The 25,528-nt window shown below is 39.2% G+C and overlaps 1 protein-coding gene across 7 annotated transcripts in view; it reads right to left on the bottom strand.

Moving 5' to 3' along the window:
- The window catches only part of HMG20A (high mobility group 20A), a 167,373-nt gene that overhangs the window by 125,959 nt on the left and 15,886 nt on the right, over positions 1 to 25,528 (bottom strand). For 3 of the 7 annotated variants that reach the window (XR_004779914.2, XR_007708743.1, XR_007708744.1), the window contains 8 exons: positions 24,432 to 24,524; positions 22,267 to 22,414; positions 20,705 to 20,920; positions 18,162 to 18,294; positions 17,785 to 17,816; positions 14,261 to 14,336; positions 13,198 to 13,413; positions 12,420 to 12,563 (listed from right to left, as the gene is read on the bottom strand). Coding sequence is in view for 4 of the 7 variants with exons in the window: in XM_035554232.2 (XP_035410125.1) it covers positions 12,427 to 12,563; positions 13,198 to 13,413; positions 14,261 to 14,336; positions 17,785 to 17,816; positions 18,162 to 18,294; positions 20,705 to 20,920; positions 22,267 to 22,414; positions 24,432 to 24,524 (1,051 nt within the window). In the remaining 3 variants the exon portion in view is untranslated. Of the gene's footprint in view, positions 1 to 4,364; positions 9,275 to 12,419; positions 12,564 to 13,197; positions 13,414 to 14,260; positions 14,337 to 17,784; positions 17,817 to 18,161; positions 18,295 to 20,704; positions 20,921 to 22,266; positions 22,415 to 24,431; positions 24,525 to 25,528 lie in introns of those variants that run through there. The other 4 variants (XM_035554235.2, XM_035554238.2, XM_035554232.2 and 1 more) reach the window with 3 other exon arrangements.

Here is a 25,528-nt window from a genome sequence, read left to right as displayed (position 1 = left end):
CACTTCTATGCTACTCTCATGCCTGTACAATCACTTTTGAATATGCAAGATTAGTGGAATTTTACACTGTGTAAACACCTTCTATTGTAACAACACAACTTTGTTTCTCAAAAAAAGCTTCCGTTGGGAGTACTTTTTGATGGGAGAAACTGGTGACGTACGTGTTTTTTAGGGTCATAATTAGGGTCAGGGTTACAGTTAGGGTTGTTTGGAAAGAGAGAAAGCACAGACTCCTGTTGCGTGTGGGGTTGCGTAAAGGCTCCCCAAGGGAGTTCAGGTCTACTAAAAGGCTTCAATTGTGAGCACTTCTCGATAGGAGAAACTGGAAACGTAGGTGTTCAGTTAGGGTCATAATTAGGGTTAGGGTTGCTAGAGTTCATATTGCTCCTTTTGCAGGAAATAAAATCACTGCACAAATCCCAGAGAATAAACTTCGTTATCAACCTATTAAATACAACAGACTTTCAATTCAAAGTACAGATGTGCCCAGATTAAGCTATCCCTGTAAAAGCTATATGGATAAAATACATCGGTTCTGACTTATGGTTTTACGAAACCGAGATGTTTGGAAATGAATTCCATTAGAAATTCCTACAAGGTAAAAACGGATACATTCTTCAAAGCATGCTTAAGCATAACATATTCTGACAAACACTCTTTCTATATTTGAACACATACCCAAAGGGAGAAAGTCAGGAATTTATTTATTTAGCAGTAACATGATCTTGTTGTGTGTGTTCCCCATCTTGATTTTATACCTTCAGTTCATTTTGTTAATATCTTAGCCTGGTTTCAAAACCGGTACTAGGGAGTATAGCGTTGTTGCTGGGTTGGTTTGTTGCCCCCAGTTCACACAGAAAAAATAATTTAAAGGATTTCCATAGTTTTATCTTTTCTAAAAACTTCCTATGCTGCAGTAATTGTGGACCCCTTCCACATTCATTTGGTTCTTCAATGAAATTCAGTGAAAAAACATTTTCTCTCCACAAGAAAACTGTGTTGGCAGGGACAGTTAATTTTAGCTGCCTCTAAGCTGCACCAGTTTAACACAGAGAAATCATACAGACAGAGCTAAGGGCATCAGCACAGAAGTCAGGAGTTAGATTCACTTACATTGTCATATATTTACTGACTACTTTAAATGCTGAGAAGTGGATGGTTTTCTACAGTTGGTGCTCCCATATTATTTCAGCGTATAGTTTCATGAAATGCAATGAACCAAAATAAAAGCAAGGTACCTGTCAGAAAAGGAGTTCCTGATTCCCCCTTCTCTCCTCTGATCTTTTGCAAACTCCAGTGCTTGTCAGATCTCATAAGCTCACCCAATTCATAAAATAACAGAAAACATTCGGCAATGAAAAGCCTGGGTAGTTTTCTACTATTTTGACAGGTTAGCAAATCTCACAAATGGGCAGGGATGTTCTTGGCTGCAGTAAGATCTTCAGGAAGCAGCTACCACCATGCTGCATATGCTCTAGCTCCACAGTTCTGACACTGCTGTCTAAGTATGAGGCTATAGCAGGCTCCCACAATGAAAACCAACTCTGTAGAGACACAGAACTATGTAAATACCAACAACTCCAAAGCTTCCATTACATGGAATTACATATTCACAGCTCCTGCTAGCTAGGAAGCTAGGGAAGCCAGCTGTGCTGATTTTACAAGATCAGCCAACACACAGTATCAGCTTTAGCCAACTGGAAGCCTTTATCAGTCATTCCTTGCTGTCAGAATGACAACTTCAAAGACTCGTAAACTGAGTTCATGTTTTATTTGCCCTAACAAAATTGCCTTGTAACACAGGAACGTTTGCTGTACTGCTTCTACCCTGACCAGCCCTCAAAGCACAATAGGAAAAGGACCGTGTAACAGCATGAAACAAGCAAAAAAAAACAATTGAAGAAACTACCATTTGTCTAGAACAAAACCACAGAACTGAGTTTAGTTTTCACATACTTAGAAAGCTCTTTGGCTTCCAATAATAAGCCTTTCCATTTTCATCCTGAGATACCAAGAACTAACGTTAGGAGGCACTGCTTCTCCCAGTAGAAAATGGATTCTTTTCCTCACATGGATAGTTATTTCAGACATCTGGAAATGTACATTTACCACATAGCTGTGAAATCCTGAAACTAGGGTGCAGCTAGAATTCCATTTTCACATTTGTTACTTTTTCTGCTCAAAAGCACTTCAAGAATGTCTGGAATTGTCAGGTCCGAATCCAAACTTACTGAGGCTAAGAACTCATCCATTTCTGTACTGCAGTAGGTAAACATGAACTTCAAGAATAAATGTAAGTTCTATTCCTTTATCCTCTTATTCCTGCTGTCCTTATCCTACAAAATCTCCTTTAACAGAAACAGATTTTTAAGGGGGTGAGGTGGAAGAGAATTCTTACTCACATCTTGTAAACAGAACTTGACTCTGCATTTACATATGCCAGGGCCACCCGTTACTAATGCTAGCATGCAAAAGAAAAATGACAGCCTTCCCTTCTGCTTATCAGGTTCATAGCATGTGTTTGAAAGACATACTTGCATACAGCTACCCTTCCTCTGTAAGAGGATATGCACTTCTTCTGTACAAGTGCTGTAACTGTCCTCAGAAGATTTTAATCCTATGTCAACCTTCCATAATCCATATTTACAGACAAGGAAGACAGCATGTTTCGGAGCATATTCACCATCAATGCTAAAAAAAACCACAGTCCTTTCTGAGAAAGGTGTCAAGAGTTTTCCAGAGCTTTTCACTCTCCTGGGCTCACCTTCCCTGCTGGCTTGCACTTCTGATACACTTGTGCATCTCTTGCCCCAGCTCGAGTAGTTTACCTCTCTTCCTCCAACATAAAAAAAAAAAAAAAAAAACAAACAACCGAGGCAGGAACTTGAAGTACCATACACGAAAAAAAGAAATCTCCTCTGAGAAGAATTACAATACTAATGCAGTTGTTAACATTTGTTTTGAAAGGTGAGGGGTTGAAATGGTATGTTTATAGCCTAGATTTTCAGCTTGAGATTTCTCTATAAGCGTCCTGGGCTTAAGCAATATTATTTGAAGTAAATTAGATGAGGAAATTTTTTCTTGACTAACACTAGAACAGATTTAATAAAATTAAAACTGCCCATATGAGAGGGAAATCCCATGGTACTACAACTTCAACTGAAAAATATACCTCTTCCCAATTCCCAGACAGCCAGCTATTCAGCTGATATAATTCTACTCAGCTCAAGAAGACAGACCAATATATATCAACCAAGAATTTGGACAGGCAGAACTCTTTACATATAAATATTTAAAATAAAAAATAAGCACCAGAATCCTTTTGCCAGGCCTAAGTAAACATGCACATCGAGAATGAATTCTAATGAATTGCTTAAATATTTGTGCTTATGATATTCAAATTAAATGTATGCCTGCTAGTAAGCCTGGAAGAGTATCACACACATCTTTCATGATTCCTTTCACTTCCTTTTCCTAAAGAAGTAGTGCTTGTGATCAGCTGGAATCTTTTCCACGTAACAGCAGGAGAATTAAGGTTTTCTGTTTATTATAACCAGAGAGTTTCTCAACTCTTTAATCAGAACTTTGCTTTCCAGATGGGTTAAAAAAAATCCAACAGCAGATTGATTCATTAGGCAGCAACCTGCCACACAAGTTAGAAAAATGGACACTCAATTCCTCAGTGAAACCTGAATTTTCATCTCTAATGTAAAACAGCTTGTCTTCTGGTATTGCAAAAATAACACGTCCCATGTCACTACTCAAGCCACCAGAGCCTCCAACTGGCCTATTCAGAGTCCCACTGCACTATTATGCTCTTTCCCAAAAAAATGTTTTTCCCTATGCAAGCTAGGGCAATTTTGCTATGTAGAACAGTTTCTGATATCAGTGAATTACTTATTTACACTTACAGAGGAGGATGGGGGCTTACTCTCTGAAGACACAAACCTAGATATCAGGACACAACATGAAGGAGATGAAGGAAAATGAAGATTCTAAATAGAGCAGCATATCTGGTTAGCAACATACAATGACTTCAAATCCTATTAATGAGTTTACTGGTTTTGGTACTTTCTTAAACGTATTCTCATTAAATAATTACAGGGTTTTGGGGTGTTTTCATTTCTCTTTCTGTTCCAGTCTATAACAATCATGTAGCAATTTGGAAAGTCGATTTCATGAAAGACCAGTCAACTCAGTGGACCCATTCACGAACAGAACACTGACCTCCTGCCTAAGCACTTCAGGATCAGGACTTATAACCCTTCTCAGCTGGACAAGAAGTCACTTCTCCTCCATCTACAGGCAGAGCTTTTCAAACACTACCTCAACACTTCATTAAATAATTGACAGAACCAATCACATTTCAGCACTAAGTTCAGTTTAGTAGGATACACATGCAAATAAAATCTACATAGTGTAAAGTGAACAGATTTTTTTTAAACCTAGAGTTGTCTGAACACTGCTTTGTAACTACAAAGAAGATGCAAACATGAAAAATCTGTGTTGCATTTGTCCTTATACTGGGGTGAAACATAAGCCAAAGATGGAAAATGAGAGAATATAATACTATCCAGCCGATCTCCCTCCCAACACAACTTGAAAACAGAGACCACAAACTAACCATAGTTGAGCGACAACTGCCATCAGCAAACTTTTTTTCCCACTCAGTTGTAGCTTATAAAACAGAGTAAGAAGCCCCATGTTTTTATATCTAGTCTGATTTGTAAAGTCACCTTTCTCCTTTCTTACTTCCAAAATTGTACTTCACAATATCCTAGCTGCTTTTGCTTGTCATTACTTTGATACAAATATTCAGAACTCTGGTGTATATATATTAAAAAACTAACATCGTACAGGTCTCCATATATCAGTTCATAGCAATAAGACAGGCCAGCTACTTGGCTAGATGTAAGCTTCAAAGTTTCACCTGTCGAAAGCTCCCAAACTCCAATTTTCCATATCTTCAGATACACAAACCATCAGTGTCTATACAACAAATGATAAAAGCCAGCAAAAAACAACAAAATAAGAATGACAAGTTTATTAATGGAACCCCTAAGTCAGATTTCGTAAGTGTTGGTCCTTGGATTACAAAATGGATGTGGATACTTTCCACATACCAAAACGGTACAATACGGAGTCCACAGACTTTGCAATTAAGATGACAAATCTTGAATATAATCAAGATGTTCTAAAACCTATAAAACTCAAAAGTATGAGCAATGAGGAAGAAGGAAGCAGCAAAACTATTCATTGTTCACAAGCAGAAAATTCTGTGGGAGAAGTAAATGATGAGCCTGAGTACAGTACTAACTCTGAAGGATACAACTGAAATGAAGCAGTTGACACAAAACAAGCTCTCATTTCAAACTCCAAATATATTAACCTTCCCAAAGAATAAGGAAGTTATTTTTTCCCCTTAAAAGTATCCAAAAACTTAAATCCCCCTCACTTCCCTTAAACAATTGTTAACTATCAGTTAATTGAGTGGCAGCAGAGTAAACTGGAATTGTCTTAAATTGTCTTAATTTAAGACTACATAAAGACTACATCTTAAATTGAGCGTGATTGACCACCACCTGCTCACAATGCCACATACAGCACTTACGGTTAGAAAGGAAGCAGACCTCTGTCTTACATTGAATTTGCTGCCTTTTTTTTTTTTGCACAGGTGTGCCCCAATTTTGCTACCACCATCTCCAGCTCTGGTATAGCTACAGTGTCACAGTGGCCATACTCATACTGAGGACTTCGTTATATTCCTATTTTTGATATGTTTATCATTCCATAATTAGTGTTCTGCAACACGTCCAAAGCATGATAAACCTAAATAAGCAGTTCGTCCCAGGCTGCAGAAGATGCAACTGAATTGTCTTAGTATACAGAAATACCAGGCATTAATTTGGCAATCAAAGTGAGATGTGACCAGAAAAGTAACACAAACACACGGTTGTTTACAGCGCTGCAAACTCAGAAGGTGCACCAGTGCAGGCAGAAATCATTCAAACTCCTCCACCACAGAGGACAAACACTCAAAGTACAATTTTCATAAGTTTATAGTTTGGCTCCGTACTCAGCAAGCAGAAGGAAAGATGCATGGAAAAAAATCAATCGGGAAAACAAAACGAATTGGTGAGAAGCACATACAATATAGAAGGTCCTTAAAGGAATGGAAAACAAACATGGTGGTGAGAAATTAGGGAGTTCAGAGGAGGACAAAGATGTCAAAGAGAAGACTGAGAGGTTCCTGACATTCTAGGAAGTTTACTCAAGTTGGGAACAGATGATGACAGGAAGGAGCCTGATAATTATTTATAAACAATCTCCAAAGCTTTCATCACTACAAATAACTACCCGCTTTAGCTGTTTCAGAGGGAGATGCACTTGGGATGAGAGAGGGAAGGAGCATATTCAATATTTCTTTTCAAAGATTAACATGGAGTTGACAGTCTCTCAGACAAGAAAGCAATGCTATTAATAGTTTTCACAAAAATGCACTTAAAATTGAATCAGAATGGATTCAATGTTGAACAATTTTAATGAAGCAAGTGTCCAACCAGCACATCAACTTCTTAAAAAGAAAAGGACTCCAAAAGTTTAATTACAAAAACATTTTACAGAAAACTTGGCATCTCAACAATTCCAAACACATTTATCCAAGAAATGCATTATTTTTTCATATACTTCTCTTAACATTTCTTTAAGAGATGAAAGTATTTTATCCTGCTCCTCTCCTTGACACCAACATTATTTTTTTTTATTTCTTCTCCAAATCAGCCAACACTGAAAAATGTAAACTGAAAAGACATTCAGAAAACACTGGAAAGACAAAAAAAACATTTCTATAAGGTTTAACAGTGTAAATAAGAAGCATCTCAGTGAGACAAAACATCCGTTGTATCACTGGTGACCAAGAAATTACTCTTTCCACAGACGGGTATACCACCGTCCCTCCTTCCTTGTGGGGAAAAAGCAAAAGATCTGTCAAGCTCCCAACTAATAATTTGATCTTAAATCTCCCATCCAAGAACACTTACATGCTACTCAACAGAACAAGGTATTAGCAGCATGCCACAAGCTGATAGTTGTGTTGAATTTATATAAGCAAAGGCAGCCTGCAGCCACCCATACCTTATTTATGGAATGTGTATTCAACAGCTTGGAATTGCATCCTACTATCACACTACATACCAATTTCTGGAATCTTTATGGGATGAAACTCTAGGTATTGGATAAGATGTCACAGACAGCTTTAGAATTTCATTTCCAAACTTTTGCCTATACAGTCTGTTTTGGCCTCATTTAAATGAAAATAAACTGTCACTAATGCTGCCAAGCAAAACACGCACAGATTAAAGGTATGGGTGCTTCTTCTGGAGACATCAATCCGTAAGATTTTTTCCCCCACGTTTGTTATAGAATCCACTGAAAAAGTTTGTGTCAACTTCAGTTGGTGTTGTCCATGTTACAGAAAATAATGGTGATCCAACTCAGCAAATCAAGGTTTCTTTTTGTGAAGTCTTGAAAATGAGCCTGAAGACAAGAGAAAGGAGTTTTCTCCCTGAAGGAAGACTTGAATATACGTGGAAATCCTTGCTGCTTGGCTACAGCAATAAGCCCAGAAGTAAGCAGAGACCTGACATACAAGGTCATACCTGGAGATAGCTTCAGGCAAGCACGAAGTCCATGTGTATACCGTGGGAAAGAAGAAACTGCTGTTTAATCTTCAAATACTCACATTACAGATGCACAAAAGCAATCCTGACTGCAATGCACTCAAGTAATGAAAGCAATCTCCAATTCGTAACAGGGAAATCCTTAAAGATTTCTGACGGAGGAACAAGGAGATTGTCATGTGGAAGAAAGCATGTTTCCATCATTACCATAAAGCCCATAGATGTCCAACAGGTGCTCAACCACAGTCTGAATTAGCAATTTGACAGGAACCAAAGGGCAGCAAATGATTTGCATAAGTTAGTGCAGACAGTAGGTGCCACCTTTGACAAGAGCTGCAGCCGTAACTCGGTAATATTACAGTCTCTAGCATGTGAGGTTGTACGTGATGCAGGTGAAAGGACATTTAGGTCACACTGGAACATAATAGGCTGAATGCTATAGGCTCCACAGGCTGTACTTCAGCTGTACAGAAGTTGAAAATCACGCACTGTAATGTAGAAATCTCTGGGCTGCAATGCGGGCCTAGCTAACAACCTTCTCTGATATAATAATTCATGCAAATATACGTGCTGCTTCCAGGCACATTGCTTCCCAGCACTGATTTCAGAAGGGCAGAAAAAAAATGCAATTCCCCCACCCATTCTTTTTTAATAGAATACTGCTCTCACCATGAGATCATTCTCTCAGAAAGTAAGCAGACAATTAGAGTGAGCAACATAACAGAAAAAAGGCAAATTTTGTTTTGTTTTAGTCCTAAATGGAGGATTCCATCCAACTGAGAAGAGCTAACCCTTCACTTTCTACCTTGATTATCAATGACCTGTGTGGTAGTAAAACATTCCACCAAACATTTTCAAGAGATAACAGCGGATCTGCATAGAAGAGCAGGCTGCTGTGTGCAAAAGAGGTGCTTGAAGAGAGGGGGAGGGAAGAAGTCCCTAGGGGAATCGAGTCACAAAGAACCAACCATAGCCAGTCACAAGCAAGGAGCAATCTCACATTGTAGAAGCTGAAGGCTAACAGAAAAAACAGGATTCTGCTGAAGAATACTTTACATAAACATGGCAGGCAGGATGGGACAAGACAGTGCAGCAAGGAAGACTGCCTATTATAGCAAAGAACACAAGCGCTGCTATCCAGTACTGCAAGTATCATACAAAAAGATCAAAGAAACTAAAATCGAGGAAGGTCAAGCTACAAGATAAACACGAAAACAAACTAAAGAACACTAGAAGACATCAAGCAATGTAACACAAAGTCATGACTACAACACACAAGCTAACTTAATTTCACAGATTTCATCTCCATAGTCAGCAAGTCCACAGAATGTAGCCACGCACACACCCAGCAAAATAAGAAAATGAAGATTGCACAGAAGTCACATGCTCTTAAACGTTTACACAGAGGGCAGTTCCAAAATGTTTAGTGGTGGTATCTGTGGCTAAACATTGATCTGTTTGTCCCACTGACAAACCACAAAGGCAGGAATCAGCATCAACCTGCAGTTCTACCTCCGACCCCTAGTCTTTCTCTCATGGCTTCTTATTCCACACTGGCCAAACAAATTTTGTAAACCATCCCTGGGTCACGAGACCTGCATATGAAACAGAAAGATAAATGTTAGAAGACTACAAGCTGTCAAGATCAAATAGGACATCACGCCTTTTTTGTGAATGATTTATCAGAAAGCACAATATTAAGAAGTATAGCACAGAAACCTACAGACACAGAAAAATGTCAAAATAACCCTTTATTTTACAACTATATTCCTACTTCCAATCAAAGAACAGCATGCTGAATAAAAAACCCTCCTCTTTCCTTCCAAATACAATGACTGAGCAAATAAATTCTCTTTACCATGCAGTTCAGAAAAAAACATTCACCAGTACAGTCAAATTGTCAGTAAATACAAAGCACCTGAGCCACCAGAAAAAAACATATCAGTTCTGTAAAGTACAGTGGCTTTCAAGAGTATCTTAATGAATAGATTTTTCCAATAAATTCATTTGTAATGTGTCTCAACCTCAAACAGACCATTTGGTTGATAGAGATCACAGTTAGGAGAATATAATTCATATGCAGTGGGAAAACAGTCACCGTCTGCTGATTCACTTTTATCAGATGCCAGCTGAATTGTTCTAACTAAAGCTTCTCCTTCTTATATGGAGACATTTTTTTTTTAGGTTTACACCTAGGAAGCCCAACCTTCTTCCCTCCTCAGATTTTGTTACAAAATAATTGCCAAGTGAACATCACTGTAACAGCCCTATGAATTACTAGATCATTCAACAAGGCCAAGTGCCAGGTCCTGCACCTGGGGCACAACAACCCCAAGCAGAGCTACAGGCTGGGAGATGAGTGGTTAGAAAGCTGCCTGGCAGAGAAGGACCTGGGAGTACTGGTTGATAGGCAGCTGAATATGAGCCAGCAGTGTGCTCAGGTGGCCAAGAAGGCCAACAGCATCCTGGCTTGCATAAGAAGCAGCGTGGCCAGCAGGGCTAGGGAAGTGATTGTGCCCCTGTACTCGGCTCTGGTGAGGCCGCACCTCGAGTACTGTGTTCAGTTTTGGGCCCCTCGCTACAGGAAGGACATGGACGTGCTCGAGCGAGTCCAGAGAAGGGCGACGAAGCTGGTGAGGGGTCTGGAGAACAAGTCTTACGAGGAGCGGCTGAGGGAGCTGGGCTTGTTCAGCCTGGAGAAGACTCAGGGGTGACTTTATCACTCTCTATAGATACCTTAAAGGAGGCTGTAGTGAGGTAGGGGTTGGTCTATTCTCTCACATGCCTGGTGACAGGACGAGGGGGAATGGGCTAAAGTTGCGCCAGGGGAGGTTTAGGTTGGATATTAGGAGGAACTTCTTTACTGAAAGGGTTGTTAGGCATTGGAATGGGCTGCCCAGGGAAGTGGTGGAGTCACCATCCCTGGAGGTCTTTAAAAAGATGTTTAGATGCAGAGCTTAGTGATATGGTTTAGTGGAGGACTTGTTAGTGTTAGGTCAGAGGTTGGACTAGGTGATCTTGGAGGTCTCTTCCAACCTAGATGATTCTGTGATCATATCCAGTCACATGCACATATTTGTATAATGAAAATAGCAAATTATTAATCAAGTTTTTAATTGCCTCATGCTGTTTTGCTGCTGAAAGAAAGTGTTGGGGGGAGGGGGAGAGAGGGGAATGGAATTTTGTAATTATAAAGTGGGAAGAAGAATTCTAAGGCAGAGTTTTTCCTCAAACCAGCTATAGCTAAATTCAGTTTAATCAAGAGGAAAATACTTGCATTTTTAAGAACCCAGAAAACGTTGATTATTTAGGATTATTTACATTCCATTATTTAGGAAGACAGAATCCCCATGACATGAGAACGTAAGTCTAAATTTCAGTATCCTTGAGATACGTATTTTCTGGCAAGGTGCTTAAAAGACAAATGTTTCAGGGCCTGGCATGCCCTTCTAATAACTCATTGATGAGAAACTGCTTTCCTTTTTATACACTCTGTAAAATCTCTACAATTCTCTTTCTGAGCTTAAGAGCACTAATTAAAAATGGTATACAAAAACGAGGAGGTCGATGAGCTACTGAAAAATCCCAGACCTGGATCGACAAGCTGTTCCCCTTCATAAATAACAGCAGTAAAGCCACTTCTTTATTCTGCTGGGAGCTCAGTCATCTCATGGAACTATAGTCCGTTCCATCTGGCTACCCTTTGGAAGGACAATGATCTTTTAGCTTAAGCCACACTATAATGGGGAATGTGTAATTAACTGTTCTACACAGTATCACAAAAGGTCAGAATCAGAAAGGATGAAAAGCCCTGTCTTCACATTTGCAGATGGCACAACCCTGATTTATTTGCATTTCTAAACACCATTCAAGATGTGCAGTGGATCTCAACAAAGAATCCAGGTATGTACACAGGTAAAATATAAACAGGCAAATTTCTAATGGTTGCTTAGTGCTGTGCACTGCAGGGGGGGAGGAGCAAACACTGTGGGAAATGCAGGGAAGCACAGCAATTTAGAAAGACTGATTATTCTTTGTTGATTTGTTTTTCTACTCAGTTCCTTATTACAGTTTTCTAAGCTGCTGAACAGAACTGTTCATGAGCTCAGTAATAATCTCTGCATAAGCCATATGATCATTAGAGCCTCAGCAAATGCTATATCTAGCCTGAGCCACGCATTAGCAGTTCTAAGATGTAAACCTTCCTAACCAGAAGAGTTTGACTGCAGGTGCTTCCCACTTGGTATTTGCAGAGCATTTTCAGCTTGTAATGGAGATCAGTCCTCCTGTAACCTCTGAAGCAAACAAGATTTGTCTATGACCAGCAGATCAGATTCTACAATTAATGCAGAATTCTTCAAATTCACTCAAGAAGCCCACCTTTTTCTAAATTAGTCACCCTATCCCTAAAACGTAAATAATCCTTTCTTTCTTACAGCATTCTGTCAGTGTTCTTACCTTACAGAGATACACTAAGTAACAGGACAAAAGAGCTAATTATGTTGTTATATGAAGGTCTTGCAGAATTCTAAGGAGAATTTAAGAACCCTTTAAGAACCCTTCTGCTTGATAGTTTCAACTCCATGTGACTTTCATTAAGTTAACCTGCTCCTACAGGTTTGAGGAAAAAACTTTTTGATTGTACAATACTGTACAATCAGCACAAGAATCAATGTCAGAATAAGTGCCAGAGGCGCAGAGAAGATGCCAAGCAAAAGCAGGCTAAGAGCAAGCACTTACCCAGTCACTAGCGTTCAAGTCGGTTCACCACATCTCGGACCGTGGCTATGAGGTTCTCGTTCTCCTGTGGGTTAGCCATAATAATACCATGCAGCCTATTCATGTAGGAATCGATAGTTTCCATTGTAGGTGTTTCTCCGCTACCTACAGTTAACAGTAAAATGAGCCACAGAATATATAGATGACTATAGCAATTCCAAAAAAAAATATGACTGTTAAGGGCAGCACACAGCAACAAGAAAACAGCAACAGGAACTTCTTTTGCGACACACCACCTCTTGTGACAGATTCAATAATGTCCTAGCTCCACAAAGCAAGTAGCTCCAAGGAGAACAGGACTAATGAAACCTGGTTTCCTTTGATTTGCGTCTCAGAGTTGATTATAACAAACTCTTCCAGCTGGGCATTCAGAGTATCTAAACAGATTCCCTGGCATCTGACAAGACAGATGCAGCATCTCTCTCAATCAAGGAATTTGTGGGTCCTGTCCTTTCTATTTTTGTAACATTTGCACAAACCTGTGAAAGAGCAAGGACTGAATGTCTCACTTTATTAGGAACAAAAAAATTAAGCATAGTAAGAATAAAATACCATGCTGAAATTAAGCACCAATATTAAACCTTCCCCTGAGTGCATTAGGATTCCAGAATTTAATATAACAAACGCTCAGAAATAGACAATATCATAGACTTCTAAACTTGTTGTAAATTCACAGAAACTTCTAAGCAAAAGAAATTAAGTATAAGGTTGGACAGAAAGTCCTAAGAAAAAGTCTTACCTGGCAGTGGGACTCCAGCAAAGCTGGTTGTGAGTGCCTGCCGTAAGGTCTCAAGATGCTGTTGCAACACTGTATTGCGGCTACGCTCTTGTATCACATCCACCTCCAGTTTCTCCACTGCAGTACGCATACTCTCAACATGTTTCTGCAGAGCAGCATTCCTCTCCTCAAACTCCATGTTGGATTTACGCAGCTGTCGCAGCTCAGCTTCACGTGCTGTGAATATCAACCCATTCCCATGTAGTCAAGAAAGCTAAAAAAACATCTGCAATTGGTAGGTAATGAAGTAGAACGTTCTGGAGTGCTCAACTGATGATTAAAGACAGTGCAGTTTTAGGTTTAGGACAAATAAAACATATCACAAAGTGCTGACAGTGCCTACAGAAGTACTTAAATAGCACCCAATTTGTCTGTCTCTAGAAATTAAAAGACATACAAAGCATCTGGGTGCAAGTGAATAGGCAAACTGATTAGAAATGAAGACTACAAGAATAATTTCAAATCCATTCAGTATAATATATCTTAGCAACAATACTAAGAGGCCTATGGACAAGATAGCAGTTACAAAAACACACTGCTATTGATCATCACGAAGAGTATGTGACTTTAAAGACTGTTCAGTCAAGAAAGTCTCCAGGAAATCTGGCAAAAATTCCTGCAACTATCGTGACATGCAACTACCAAAACGAAACAGAGTAGCAGAAAACGTCAGTGGAATATTCCACATAACTAGGAGAACAAATTAAAATACTGCTAACTAGCCTGAATCATCATCATGCTGTGTCTCAGGTGTCTTAATCATACAGAACAGCAGCTCCAGCTTGGAATAACATGTGGAGCTCAAACATCAGCACCATTCTCCAAAAAGGACAGTTTTGAAAGACAAAGCCATGTTGTATCCATTGTGTTTATACAGAGGTTAAGTAATAGCAGAAACATTAACCAATTACATCCAAGTTATTACTTGAGCTGAGGTAAGACTGTAAGGACTCTTCACCTGGACAGCACCTAGCAAAAACTTTGGAAAAGTAAAAGAAGGGCCCCTGCAAACGTTTTAACTTACCTTTACTGTGATTCAGAAACTCTTCTGTGAATATTGGAATATCAAAAACAGATCTCTCTTTTGTGTCTGCTTCTTTCTACAAAGAAGAGAGTAATACATTTCTAAGTACTGTTAGTTTTCAAGATTGTGAAACATTTTTCATCAAGAAAAGAAGGGAGACCAAATATAGAGGCAGAACTGGGTAGATGGAAAACACTTCCAGCTCCCATCAAGAAATGTCAAAGGGCAGATCAACTTTTTAACACACAGGCTTAACAAAAGGACAAATATCATGGTCAAGAAATATCATATAATAGACTAAAACATACTTTTTTGCTCTAATGACATTACACATCACAGAATTGCTCAGTTTTAAAACTATGAATTCATTTGTTTTCCTCTTTTTCCCATCAAACCAACAGACATCCTAAAATTAATGAATTAACGTCCACTAAGAAATATTGACAGTTTTAAAACTTAGTAAAAACACCTATAAGACATCAGTTTTAGATTATTCATCGTTACTATTCCTACTCGTGTGCAAAGATACACTGACTTGGCTCAGCACTCGCTCCTGGAGAACAGAAGGAGAAAGAGAGGGTAGTACGAAGAAGAGAGGGTATTCTGTCTACAGTCCTGCATGATACAGGCTCTTCAGGTAAAAAAAATACAGTAATTAAACTGTTCAGCTTCTGAAAGGCAATCAAGACATTCTACTGAACAGAAGAGCGAGAAGGAAAACCATCAGCACTCTTCCATTACAGAATATATTATATAGCACATAAAAGATCCTCTCGAGAGCCCTGAAGTGCTTAAGCCACTCCGAGGTTCACTCAATTAAAATAAAAGTTTTGATTACCTCATATTAAAATAGCACAATCTGTTCAGGCTGCATATCATTGTCACCCCTCAAATTAAAGAGAGAATCAAAACTGTTTCTGTCTTTTGCCTGAAATAAGAGCATCAACCAGCAATGCCATTCTCATCTGAGCATTAGAACTGAGGTTGATCTTCAGAGGTTCCAGGACAAATCAGATGAAGTATTTGGAGACATCCTTAAGTACGGCAAAGAAAAAGCTGAGATTTGGGGGGTGTTAAACCCATCCCTCCTTCTGTGGTCAGGTGCAGTCCATGCAAGGTACAGATATCCTAAATACACTACCTTGCAATAAATGTTCTTAGAGTAATGTTTTCTTTTTGTGTGCTAAGACTACGACAGCCATTTGCGTATCTTAAAAGCCTGTAGATACAACCAGGCAACGCCTAATCACCCTGAAGTGCACCTATAAGCCTTTGAAATCTTACCAGTAAGATGCTGTCTGACTGACTGAAGTTAGGCCTACGTACACTGAACCAAACAGCTTGAGAAAAGAAGCAATAGCGTCAACAGTGGAGAACAGTCACAATGGTTCAGTCACTGCCGATCACAATTAATATTTCTATTACATATTGCTATATGTAATATTTATCAGTCTAGGGTTTGGAGGAAGACAATGTTCTGCTTCATGTCAACAGATGAGCTCACTGAGACAGCTTCTCCATCTTTTTTCATAGCTATATCTGCCTATTAAGTTTCCTCTTGCCTTTCCAAGTCTCACCCTTTTGTTGCTTTTATTGTAATTAATATTACTTATTTGAATTGTTCATTGCAATCCTTTCTGGAGGTCATCTCTGTAGACAATATTTACAAGTTCAACAGTGATTCACAGAAACCAGATCATGAACACCTGAGTGGAGCAAGGGGAGGAGAAAAGGTTTCCTTGACTTTTATTTCTTGAGAGAATAAAAGAAATTATTTCATCACATTGTATCTACTAATCAGAGACACAATGATAATAGCCAATGCAGATAAGAAAGCAGTAAGACAAGATGCTTTAGTCTTGCTTCCAGTAATGACTTGAGTGCATACTTCTAAAAGCAATCTAAATTTTTTCCTTGTTCCTTGCCTGTGGAGGACTGTAATACTTAACCTTGCAGAAAAGATGGGAAAGCATATCAGGTGATAAGCATGTGGAACTGTATCAAAGGTGAAAAAAGCTAAGCAGTCAAAGAAGCAGGCTTTCATAAGAGAACACCTGCCTTATATGTTCCTAGCTCAACTATCTAGTAACTACCTGATAAAGCTTAAGAGCTCCACAGGTTATTTAGGGTCTCCTTTTTAACTTCATTTATCAAGTGTAAAATTTCAAGCCACAATAGCTTGAATTTAGGAAGATGATAGGTAAGACTCCATGATTTTGTAGTTTGTCACCTGTATAATTTAAAGTTTACATAGCATAACATGAACCTAGAGCTTGAAGCTTCCAGCAATCTGTCTTTGTACAATTCAAGATGAACTTTGATTCAAGCACTATACAATCAGAAAACCTGGGGATCCTGCACTTCTAGGTATTAAACGTACTGCAAGTGCTGCCTTTATGGGTTAATAAAAGGCACAGGATGAATATGCTACCAAGGCATTTTCCTGGAAGTGAAACTTATTTTCCTGGAATTAGACAAGACCTCTCAGCAATGTGCACCCATGTCATTATCTTAACAAACATATTAAAGAGCAACTCAATTGCTTTCCCAAGGCAAAAAAAAATCAAAAAGGAACAGATCTTTCAGAACAGCCTGTTGCTTACAAGTGAAGAGGCTGTGTATAAACAGGATTTTTCACTGGCATCATTTGTAATTTATTGATAACTATGGAAGAACTTCTGAGGCCCCAGGTAATAGAACTAAAGAGAAAGTTTAAGCACTTCAGGTGGAGAAAAACAATAGTCAGGCAGGATGCACAAGGTTTGTGATAGTTTTCATCAACTAAAGCATAGACACCTTTTCTCCAGACATTTGTTACTCTTCCAGTATTTACATATGCAAAGTGGAAAGAAAGTTTAAGCCAGAGATGCCCCAATGATTTGGCTACTTTATCTATTTATCAGTCTATATCTATAGTCTTTATCTATTTATCAGTCTACAACTTCCTCGCGAGGGGGAGTGGAGAGGCAGGTGACCTATTCTCTGTTATCACCAGTGACAGGACCCACGGGAACGGTGTTAAGCTGAGGCAGGGGAAGTTTAGGCTGGACATCAGGAAGAGGTTCTTCACCGAAAGGGTGGTCGCACACTGGAACAGGCTCCCCAGTGAAGTAGTCACTGCACCAAGCCTGTCTGAACTTAAGAAGAGATTGGACTGTGCACTTAGTCACATGGTCTAAACTTTTGGGCAGACCTGTGCGGTGCCAGGAGTTGGACTTGATGACCCTTATGGGTCCCTTCCAACTCGGGATATTCTATGATTCTATTTTCTCCTCAAGGAAGCCACATCATTCTCATTGTTGCAGAAAATCAGTACCTCAAAACAACCACCTATAGGTGTTAACCTGGAAGCTTTATCTAGGTCTCAAGCTATTTTTAAGTTTTACCTCAGAGTTTAATATCAAACAAATTAAAAATGTAGGGATAGTTAGAGCCTTCTCTGCTTTGAAAAATCCTGTAGTAAAAATTTTGTAAGTTTAGCCTGTAACACACCAGACACTAATGTACAGGATAAGGAGGTTTACCTCGTGATCATGGACTGGCTGTCTTGCTCCATCTGAAAAAGAAAAAACAGGAAATCCCCAAGAATACACAAGATTTGAGAAAACAAGATCCAAAAAATCAAAGCAGTTACAGAACAGTTATAGACAGGAAACTTGTGCACCTTTCCAAAGGAGTCACATAGAACTTGTGTCTAATTTGGACACTTTTAATACATGTCCTCCAATACAATCTAGATACAGTTAAATCCACATAAATCTTATCACTTTAGATACAGCTGATACCATAGAAAAAATGCATTAACTTTTTAAACAAAGGCTTTTAAAGTGAGTGTCTGATTACATGTCTAGCTAGAAATCTTCTCTTCTAGCTAGGAAGACATTAATGTCTTGTTCAATACCTTGTCGGTGTGATTTGCCTTTTTGTCTGTCCTGTGCTTTTCTGCTAAAGACTTTGTAGGCTTCAGTCTTCTGATACTGCTCCAGTTCCCGCATATAACGCTCCTTATCTCTATCTGCTTCATCAAGGTATCGCTGAAACAAAAAAGTCCAAGAGTTTCAGGGAGTTCCGTTCCCTTCCAGAGGAAGGGAAGAAAAACTCATCAAAGGAAGTGCTGATCCATTTCACCTATGCAAACAGGAAAGGAGCGAGGAAACAACGAGAATGTGTGTGACATGCAAAGAGCTAAAATTTCTGGATAAAATTACTGTACTCTGGTGTTTGGTTTTTGTGTTTTTTTTTTTTTTTTAAATCCAGATCACTATTCTATTAACTTTTTTGTTAAACCTAGAGACAATCTTCTATTAGGCTACTCAATTCAACTGAATTACAGACCTCAATATTATAGACCAAATGCTTAAGAATCGCCTTTCTGTGGCCAGGACTAAATGCTACCAAACAAGAATGTCTTATTAACAGATCATGATTTAAGGTTCAGATGTGTAACACTGATGTTCCAGTACACTTGTTTTCACTCCCCCCCAGACAAAAAGCACTACCTTCCTACAACCTCACACTTCAACCCTCATCTGAGTGGAGAACAAAACATTATGGCTATCAGCAAAGTACAGCTTAAAGGACAAAAGAACCTGGAAGATCTATCAATTTAAGCTACCTGCATTCATGTTAAAAGATTATTTCTTTTCTAGCCTGCAGATATTAAACACCTGCACAACAGAAGGAGCTAAACTGAAGAATTATTTAGGGTACCTTAATGAACGGAATACCATTTAAGGAGTGGTCACAATGCTTATTACTGTGATCTTTCCAAGAAAAAGCTGTTTCCCAGTTCCACCCTCCATACCCATAGGAGTTTAAAATTCAATGGAATTATTCAATCAGAGTCAAACTCAGTCATCTAGTATGACTTGTACTTTCATGAAATCATCAGGGCAATATAGTTAATGATTACATATCCCATGCATTTGGAATATCATCTTGACCATGCTGAGGTCACTGTTGATATCCTGGATAGGGGTGTAAATTTGCTGATGCTGGGCTACCATCGCTTTTGGACACTGCATTCTTCTGTATGACATTAATTCCTCTCTTCCATCTCCAGCAATGTGCTGCTGAAAGAGCACAGTAACCGAGTTAACAAGTTTTCCCTCTTGCTTATCTTTTGAATGGATTGTTTTGGGTCAGTAAGTTCTGCTGTAATAGCTGTAAATAGGTATCATAGGTTTTCTAGTGCAGATCTACACACCTCATTACATATTTCCTCAGAGAAGGCGATAAAAAAAGAGAACTGATTATTAGAGTGCTTGCTTTACAACTATAATGTAATGGGTGGGGTGTTTTTGTTTTTTGTTTTAAAGAGTCTCACTATTTGGTTAGTTCAGTCCTATCAGCTTATCCTTATGCTAGACAAAGACAAAGGCAAGTAGCAAGACTACAGGGATGGAACACAAAAAAGCGAGACCTTCTCTTCAATTTTCACATATCAGACAGCTAGTTTGCTAACCACTGGCAACCAGCCACAGAAGAATATCACGCAGGCTTTTCATGTGGATTATGGGACACTAACCTGTACAGCAGTGGTATACTATGAACTCTGCTGCTCACTTTAGGAGGATGACTTCCTAGTTATTAGCTAACCAAAAACAAGCTCACTCAGCTTCAACAGGAATTTGGGGTTGATCCATATCTCCAACTGGAAACAATGTGTAGATGGTAAAATACTCATTAGCAGAAATAGGGTGCACTCCAGAATCAGTTATATGACCAGACCCAACATTAGGTTTGTCTTTGTTCACACATCAAATGGTGCAGAAGACCACCATATTTTGACTGAAAGGTGGAAAAAAAGCTTTTTCCTGAGGTAATGCATATAGAAGCTAGAACACGCAACTCCCACCATTATTTTTTCTAAGACTACCAGCACTTCAAATCATAGCCAAAATTAATATACTTTTAGACTCTTTCAGTTACCTGTCCTTTCAGGTCTCTTTGGCTGACTCTAAGACATCAGATGTTCATCTACATTGACAAGTTTAAGATTAGCAGAACTGTAAGATCCTTCTAGCAGCTCTGAAAATCTTGCCAAATTCTCCTCAGCCACAGTAAATAAATGCCTGCCCCAGCTTTTCGATGGCTTTTGGCCTTGGAAGCTGGTAGGCCTCAGCTGTACCTGAGTTAGCTACAACAAAAGTTCATTGGGATGGATTGCATAAGCCATGGAATGTCTCAGAGCACTCACCACTGTACTGGATATATTCTTCTACTGTCTCAAGGACACAGTTCTCCTCAAATCACCAAACCTGCATGAGACACTATGGCCCTACCAGGGTTCATTATTTGAACTCTGGAGGGCACGTGTCCCTTATTTTGAAGCATATTCCTAAACACAACTTTAATCAAAAGCCAATGACTTCCTCACTAAACAGCAATATTCCCATTTAACAACAAGCATATTCCAACAAGGAAAAGGGAGTTTAATGGTACCCGTTTCTCCTCAGGAGGCAGTTTACTCCATTCATTGCCCAGCATCCTGGTGATCTCTGGGAAAGGGACTTCAGGCCTCTTCGCTCGAAGCTGCTCCCTACGCTCATTCATGAATCTCACATACCCTGTGAGGGGGGATTTGGGGGCATTGCTGTCCCTAAGAGGTTTCTTCCTCTTTCTCCCTTTGGCCCAGCCTCCTCGTTTAGTTCTTTGCTGCTGCAAAATGAAAACGGAAAATTCAGATTGAAGGTAAAAAATTACCACCAATGGAAGGAATAAATATCCATTTCTCAAACATTTTCATCAGGACTATATTGCTGTAATGTATCCTTGCCATGGATGTCCTTCAGTAAGCTTCAAACCTTACCTTAGAGCAATTCTGATTTTCTTGTAAGCAAAGCCCAACAAGAAGCCTCATTGTAAAAAGCTGTTTGCAGTATCACTCCCGGTCCAGTGGGGCAATACAGTAAACTTCTGCATCAACTTCGGACTGTAAAGCCATGAGGAGCGATAGCTCACGCAACTATCACCCTAACTAGAACAAGTGCAAGTAATTTATTTTTTATTCTAGCTCACAGCTCCCTCCCCCCTGCTTTCCCAATGCATTTGCTTCAATATCATACTTGAAGAGTTCGCAAATGAGCTAGCAATTTTTAACTACCTAGCTATTTTGCACCTTCCAAATCCTTTGCCTTTGTGCATTGCATGACCAAAACGTGGGTGACAGAATAGCAGATACGCTTTTGTATTCTAGCTTATTCTATAGGCTTTCTTTTCCACAAATCGTCTCCAATAAAGAGATGAACAAACTTCAAAGGGAACATTGTAAGATTTGCCTGTGGCACAGAGCTCAAAAGAATCACGTAACTATCACTCATCCTCCTGGTTTCACGTTACTACAGTAATCTCTCGACAACACTATTTTCTTACAGTGCGTACACACAACTATTCTGGTATTTCTAATCTCTCCCCAAATCAACATGTTCCTGAAATCATGTTAGTTTTAGTTCCCTTTCTAGGATTTTACTGCTTCCTTAAACAAGGACCTCAGAGCTGAAGACAAACTACAAGGAGGAAAATCAAATGCATCTATCAAAATACTTAAATCACTTTAATGTCAAGCTTCAGTTCCTTCATGATTTAGTCACCAAAAATCAGTGTGGGATAGTACACAAGCTGCAGCCTAAAGAGTAAGTATAACACTTTCAAAGACATCAGCTACTCCCAGAACAGTGCAGGGGTCTTGCTTTCCCACCTCACAAGAGAGAAAATAAATTGTGGCCATGGAACGTTCAGTCCTCCAGAAAAGTAGAGGCAGTACCAGTCTGGGGACCCTACTAGCTAAGCTAGAGACAGAGATCATCTCTGCACAGCATGACTGCTAGCTTGCCATGGCAAACAGTTGTGCAACACTGGTAAAATAAATAGGGAGAATCAAAAGATGAAAAATGGCATATGGATGAAAAGTTGTGATCTTATCCAAAACAATCTGGGTAGTTAAACTGTAATGACCAAACTCCATGCTTTTGCTTCATTGACAAATCACCATTATTTTAGCTCACCTCCTCCTCAGGTTTCTGCTCAGTGTTTTCAGCAGTATTAGAAGACTCATTTTGCAGCTGCTGAACCTGTGACAAATCCTCCACCAAATCTGGGTTATTCACAGACTGTGAAGCTCCACCAGTGAATGAACTCTCAGAATGAGCTACTCTGAAAAAGCACATAATAGCAGAAGAAAAAATTAATCATCATATTGCTAAATCACTTCCTCCCTAAACTTCCAAAACATGAAAAAACATTGCAAATATATTCAGTTCTGACACTATCAAGAAAAGAAAAAGATTTCGAAAAAGTCACTTCAGAAGAACTGGCTGTTCCATCCAAGCAACTGCTATAGCTACCACAGTTACTATGAAAGCCAGCTTGATTTTTAGTGTTACTTAGTCTCATTTTTAGTGAAGCTTTTGATTATACAAACTGTCAATCAAATCTGTTTGAATCAGAAATCAGAAAGCATGAATCTACTCCTTAAAAAAAAGTAAAATATCTTTGAAATAAAACATTTCAACTTCAACAATATATACACCTTTCTCATTGCTTTTAGTGTATTTTCCCCACAAACACACTTCAGAGATTAAATCTCATTCAACATAATTTCCTGTTGATACATGTAGATATTGAAAGCACAAACATGCCTAGATCCCAAGAGGTTCCTGAACAGCCACTGTTAATTCTGCTGCAAGAACTGTATCAGTTGACCATACTCTAAGAAAGGACAAGCTGCCTGGAGGCCAGAAAAACAAAAACAGTGACAAATAAAAAGTAGGTTATGAAGGCAGGTACATAAAGACGAGCATATATTTTGGGGGCATCAACCCCAGAGTTATTCTTACCACTGTGCTCAGTGGGCAAATTCATGTAAGACTCTGGGACTCCTCTCAGATTCTAATTCTTTATTAAGCCAGACTTGGAGGTTACTTGACCTTGCCTTGTTACATTCCTGAAAATTACTGTAACAGTAGCATATGCATCAAGTCTACTTTGTCCATTTATTCAGCTCTACAGCTGCTCACATACATGCCAACATTAAATATATAAAAAAAGTGTTCCCGCAATAAAACGTAGAATACAGCTCTTGAAAATTGAGATATTTAATACAAATTATTAGCTGATTGCCTACAGGAAAATTCACCTTTAACTAAAGAACACTGTATTTTCATTACTATTATCAGCAATCAGGGCATAATTACCAGTAAAGAAACAAGGGCTGGAGAGATCCATGCCTGGCTTTCAGATATCAGATTGGTTTTTTTTCCCTTCTTGCCTCTCGAATTGTTAGTAATAAGAACTAATACACACTCCTCTAATAACATTCAGTAGGTGTCAAAGAGAAAATGGAACAATAGAGTTCCTCGGAATCACTGTTATGATTTGAAGAACATTTCAGCTTTCCTGTCACTCCTTAGCAGGGAATCTTTTCCAACCACATGTATAAGGAACTTCAATGGATGTGTAGCCAGTTGCAATGGAACATGAAAGCTCATTCAATACACTAATACCTCTTAAACACAAACCTACTTCGAACATGTAACTTCATTTGGCACCAGCAGGTCTGAAGTCCCAAATAAATAAAACCAAATTTGAAGCAAGTGTCTCCATATCTATTTTTACAGGGCTTTACCTGTCTGCAAAGTCTGAACTTTATTGCCTGGTCTTTACAAAACAGAAGCTTCACATATCAACACAGAACAAGAATCCCATGTATTCCTAGAGGACTACTACTTTTGTCATTGTGATTTTAAGAGAGGCTGTTGTTTCAGTCTGTAAAAGCAGAGTTAGTCTGACAAAAAGCAAAGACATCACTTTCTCAGTGAGTGCCAGAGATCAGTGATGAATAACTGATGAATATCATTACGAGAAATCACAGCCCTTCCCCACCCTCCAACAGGCCTCATAAATCTCTCAAAAAATAAAATCCCAGGGAAGCAAACTTTTCAAGATAAAAGGGATGTTAAAGAAAATGTTGTGATTGTTTCCATCAGTTCAGAAGAGTTCTGTTTTCTACTATACATGGAGACCTGTGATGGTCTATCAAGGCCAAAGGAGTGTTGCAGGATTTATCTTTGTTGGGTTTTGTTTAAATGGCTTGGGATACCCTCTTCTCACTGAAACAGCTTCCCTGGCAAATCTAGCGACAGCTGAATGTTAAAAAAAAGGAGTCACTTACCCAGTCACAGTAATATCACTACCTTCCTTAGATCCATCTTCATCTGCAAAAAGTGGAGGAAGGGTGGAGCCAGCCACCAAGTTCTCCATACCTCTGGTTAAAAAAAAAGAAAGTTAAGTTCTCATTGTTTCCCTTCAGCAGTGCTTCTGCTTAAATGTCACAACGTACCACAGACTTTTTTACCCCCTAGAAAAATTGACCAGCCATAACTAGTTGGCCAGATCCTGCCAGCAGCCATGCTTAAGGACAGAAGAAAGATTGTAAATGATGATCAGAACTTGCCTGTTACTGAGCCCTGTGCCAACATCACACTGTCACTAGAAATCCCACTGTGGCACTGTATTACCCCTTAAGGTAAATTTTCATTCATCATACTCAGCACACAAGTACATAGATCCCACTCTTCTGATCCACCTTCCAGTTGAACCTAAGACTGTGTATCCTTACTACACAACTCTTCTCCTATATTTGGTCAAAATTGGCCAAAGGACTCAAAAGGCTTTTCTCAGGAACAGAGAGCATAATCATACATCGGCCCTTCCTCCAAAGGGCCAAGGACGTCTCAGCTTTGTGTAATGCTAAGCAGCGCCAGTTCTGGGGTTACAGCACCATGGGCACAGCCTCACTGTGTGGGTGCCCGAACCCGAGCAAAGCCTACACTGTAGTCCTACGTCCCGCAAGAGATGTGGTACCCAGGTGCTTAGTTGTCTGCTGGGGGAATTCTAGGATCAAGATATACCTTTTAAGCTCACCTCATCCCAGATGAGGGTTTGGAAATAAAGATAACTTAAAATGCGACGATACACACAGTTTGTTATCAGGGAAGTGGAGCGTAATACTGGCCTTGAGTGCCAACAAAGCAACCAGTCTCCAGCAAAATCAGACTATTTAAATTGCTGAGAGAACAATTTCCTTCATCAATAATAAATCTCCATTTTTTTTCTGAGATTGTGAGCTCTGCTCTATTCATTTCCTGCCTCAGTGAAAACAGGCTGCTGCCTTTAGCAGCAGCTCTACACCTTCATAAGCTACTACAGATATTAGCTCACAAACAAATCTCTGGTAAATCTCCAATTTGCTCAGTTAAACAAATGCTC

This window comes from Cygnus atratus, chromosome 11 (assembly GCF_013377495.2).
Source record: "Cygnus atratus isolate AKBS03 ecotype Queensland, Australia chromosome 11, CAtr_DNAZoo_HiC_assembly, whole genome shotgun sequence".
Lineage (NCBI taxonomy): Eukaryota > Metazoa > Chordata > Aves > Anseriformes > Anatidae > Cygnus > Cygnus atratus.
Note: the sequence above shows the minus strand (reverse complement) of the source record. Positions and strands in the feature narration are given on the sequence as shown.